Raw genomic sequence first — 3,602 nt, forward strand, 5'->3', positions numbered from 1 at the left:
AAAGCCCCTCTCCCTACTTCTCCCCTTTGTGTGAATTGGGTGCCGAGATGGGATTTTAGGATTTAGTTCAAGGTTACTCTTCTTAGTAGCCAATTCCTATGTTCGTTTATCGAATCGTTAGAATTATGTAGTTAGTTGGATCAATATTATATGTGGCCTTGGATGAGCAAAAGTCAGTTTATTCACTTTACACTCATCGGAATATTATAGTGCAGCATGCCCTGTCAACTTATTTGCAGTACGATAAGCAATTGAAACTGCTTTGCTTCGCTGTCATCTTTTGCTGATCATTAACTGGCTTTTGCTCATCAGGGAACAACGGTTGTGGATAACCTGTTGAACAGCGAGGATGTCCACTACATGCTCGAGGCCCTGGACGCGCTTGGGCTCTCAGTGGAAGCAGACAAAGTTGCAAAAAGAGCTGTAGTCGTCGGCTGCGGCGGCAGGTTCCCGATTGAAAAGGATGCCAAGGAGGAAGTAAAGCTCTTCTTGGGCAACGCTGGAACTGCAATGCGGCCATTGACGGCAGCTGTAGTAGCTGCTGGTGGAAATGCGACGTATGTTTCTTTTTTTTTTTATCCTTACGGGAATAAGTATGAGTTCTGTGGTTATGCTTTGAGACTGATGGTTTACGTCTCTCTTCTGAACTTCAGTTATGTTCTTGATGGAGTACCAAGAATGAGGGAGCGTCCTATCGGTGACTTAGGTGTTGGTTTGAAACAACTAGGTGCGAGTGTTGATTGTTTCCTCGGCACTGACTGCCCACATGTTCATATCAACGGCATTGGAGGGCTACCTGGTGGCAAGGTTAGCTTCATGAACTTCCATGTTATACGCTTTTGTACAAACATTTCACTTGTCTGGAGAAAAAACAAGATTACTGAGAGTAGTATGGTGCAATGCGACCACACAATAAATTTGAAATAGCCATAACCAATAGGCCCTATTTCGTATAAAACAGATATGCTGATTGTGTTGTGGTCTTAGATCACATGGGTCTATCATGAACTAGCACTTAACATTGAACCACATTCCACAGGTTAAGCTGTCACATGGCCGCGCCAGCTACCGCTGCCCGCAGGAGCCCTGGCCGGTGGGGAAATCGAGTAGGAGAAGAGCTCACTCATGCCGTCCGCCGACGCGGGCCAGCGACAGCATGGCGTCCCCATGGCCCCGCCGCCTCGTGACCCAGCCTTGGTGATATTGGTGGTTGCCGGTGGGGGCCGTTGGTAGCAGCGGAAGCGGCCGTTCGGAGCAGCACCGGCGACCGCTGGTAGCAGCGGCGGCGGCCGTTCGGAGCAGAACTGGAGATCGCTCGTAGCAGGGCTGGCGGTCGTTGGTATCAGCGGCGGCGGTGGTTCGGAGCAGCACCGGAGACCGCTGGTAGGAGGGTCGGCGGCTGTTGGTAGCAGCACCGGCTACCGCTGGTAGCACCGACATGGCGAGGTTGGACAGGGCTGGTGGCGGTGGGTTGCGCCAGCGCAGGAGCGGCCCGGTGAGGAGCAGCTTCTGAAGGAGCGGGCCAACCTTCGCCCATCGAGCGACCGCTTCATCGTGCCGAGATCCGGGCAGCTCAATCCGCCGCCCATTGAGCTACTGATCCCCCAAAATCGCATCTACGGTATGTTAGACAGAGCGGCAGCTCAATCCGCCGCCGCGGAGTATGGCCGGAGGTGTAATCTGCAGCAGGTTTGCCGACATTGGATTTCTCTGGAAGTGAGTTTTCTTCCATTTTCGAGCTGGGATCTCTTTGTTTCGATGGACTTTATGTGTGATTGGTCTCGGTCTCACATAATGGTCAATACAATAGAATTCAACTTTTTTCTGTGCTGAAGTGATGAACACCAAAACAGTACTGATTTTCGTCTACTAATTCATGGAGAACCGATGGAATGCATGGAGAAAATCTTCAAACACTGTGCAGTGCGTACTAGCGAAATGGATCCAGCAATTGATCCAATCGTATTTTGTTTTAATTCATTCCTGTTCGTGAGCAGACAGGCTCCAAATCGAGTCAACGTACGCTCATTTGGTTGTTGCTACTCAAGTGGGTCCCACACACATTTGGTTGTTGCTACTCAAGCATGCATGCTAGCGACTGCTGGGCCTTACACGGAGCAAAAGTTCACAGAACCGTTAGTCACCGTTTGTTGATAGGCTGAATCCAACGGTGGTGGACCAGATCCAACGGTGATAACCGCGTGCTCACGTATACACCCGGTCACAGAATCCACTCTCCTTGGTCTTAAACTAAGTAGAAGTAACCACCCACACTTGCTTTATGTGACCATTGGGACCAAAATAATGCTGAAAGCGATGAACTAACACTCAATCAAAACAGTGCAACACTTAAAAAATGCAACTTTTTTACTCTTGAACTTAGATCCACATTTTCGGCACGGTTTGCTGCCGCGCCATACCTTTTCTAGTTAGTTCCAATTGTTCAACGTAGCAAAGAAGATTGTTTCATACCATGAGTTATACCTTCTATGTATTATAGTGTTAAAACTATATGATGCTATAGTCATACTAGTATACATGCCAAAACCAGGCTTTAGACAGTACATTTGTTTGGTACCCTTTGAAACTTTGAATACACAGGCTCAAAATCCTGGTCCCGCCACAGCCCTCCGCCGTGGTGATGAGTGATTGACTTGCTGCCATCTTGGTTGTAAACATCGTCGTGCTTCTGATTGGCTTGAGTCGAATGTGACCGTCAGGCAGTGCAAACTGTTTATGTTTTTTCTCGCGTCGTGGTAGGACCACACGTAATAACTTATCTGTAAGGGCATCTCCAGCAGACCGATGCGAAACGGCGCTAAAAATAGCCGCCTTCGTCCGTTTGCATTAGGCCGTGGACGCGAAAAGGTCTGAGAGACCGTTTACGCCGAGGGATATCCCCAGCAGGCCGATGCATTTTGTTCACCCGGACCATATTTGTTTTAAAATCCCCAAAATAAGAAAAAACAAGTAAATTATAAGAAAATATGACATACAAACAACAACTAAAGTGGCTTAAATAGGTCACAGATGAGTTCATCAGATAGTGCACATAGTACGACACAAAATGTAGTTTAAAAGGGGCACACCATGGCCATGATCAGCAAATGTAGTCCACAAGGAGGCCATGGTGCTTGAAATTTGGGCGACCTATCAGGCGTCACACACGAGGATTTCAGCACGCTTTTTTAGGAACCATGCTCTGGTGTCGTCGTCCATGGTGGCCAAGTCGTCCATCATGATCTTTGTGTCCTCTGCCCGAATCTTGGCCTCGGCATCAAGCTTTTTGGCCTCTGCGTCCATCCTTTTGGTCTTGACGTCCATCCTTTAGACCTCAATGGCCTCTTTGGTGAGGTTGATGTAGATGGCAGTAGATGCCTCATTTTTCAGGCACTTCTACAAGACCTCGCTCAATGCAAGGGCTGATGCCTTCCGAGCAAGATCGACCTTGGTTGACTTTTGGCCCCAAGGACGAGGTGGAAGGGCATTCTGCCTAGGTGCACCGTCTTCGCCGTCGATGACCACCATGGTTGTGCCATTCTTGACTGCTTCCTTGTAGGCCTCATAGCCAACCTTCTTGGATATATATATAGTGCTCTAGA

General features: G+C 48.6%; 1 protein-coding gene across 1 annotated transcript; it reads left to right on the forward strand.

Annotated features, from left to right (window-relative positions):
* Window positions 1–318: 318 nt before the first annotated feature.
* Window positions 319–1,044, forward strand: LOC124663991 (3-phosphoshikimate 1-carboxyvinyltransferase, chloroplastic-like). Its single transcript, XM_047201613.1, has 3 exons — window positions 319–557; window positions 654–807; window positions 988–1,044. Exons 1-3 carry the CDS (start codon window positions 361–363, stop codon window positions 1,042–1,044), a joined length of 408 nt encoding a protein of 135 aa, XP_047057569.1. The 5' UTR covers window positions 319–360.
* Window positions 1,045–3,602: the final 2,558 nt, after the last annotated feature.

Source organism: Lolium rigidum, chromosome 6 (assembly GCF_022539505.1).
Source record: "Lolium rigidum isolate FL_2022 chromosome 6, APGP_CSIRO_Lrig_0.1, whole genome shotgun sequence".
NCBI classification, from domain to species: domain Eukaryota; kingdom Viridiplantae; phylum Streptophyta; class Magnoliopsida; order Poales; family Poaceae; genus Lolium; species Lolium rigidum.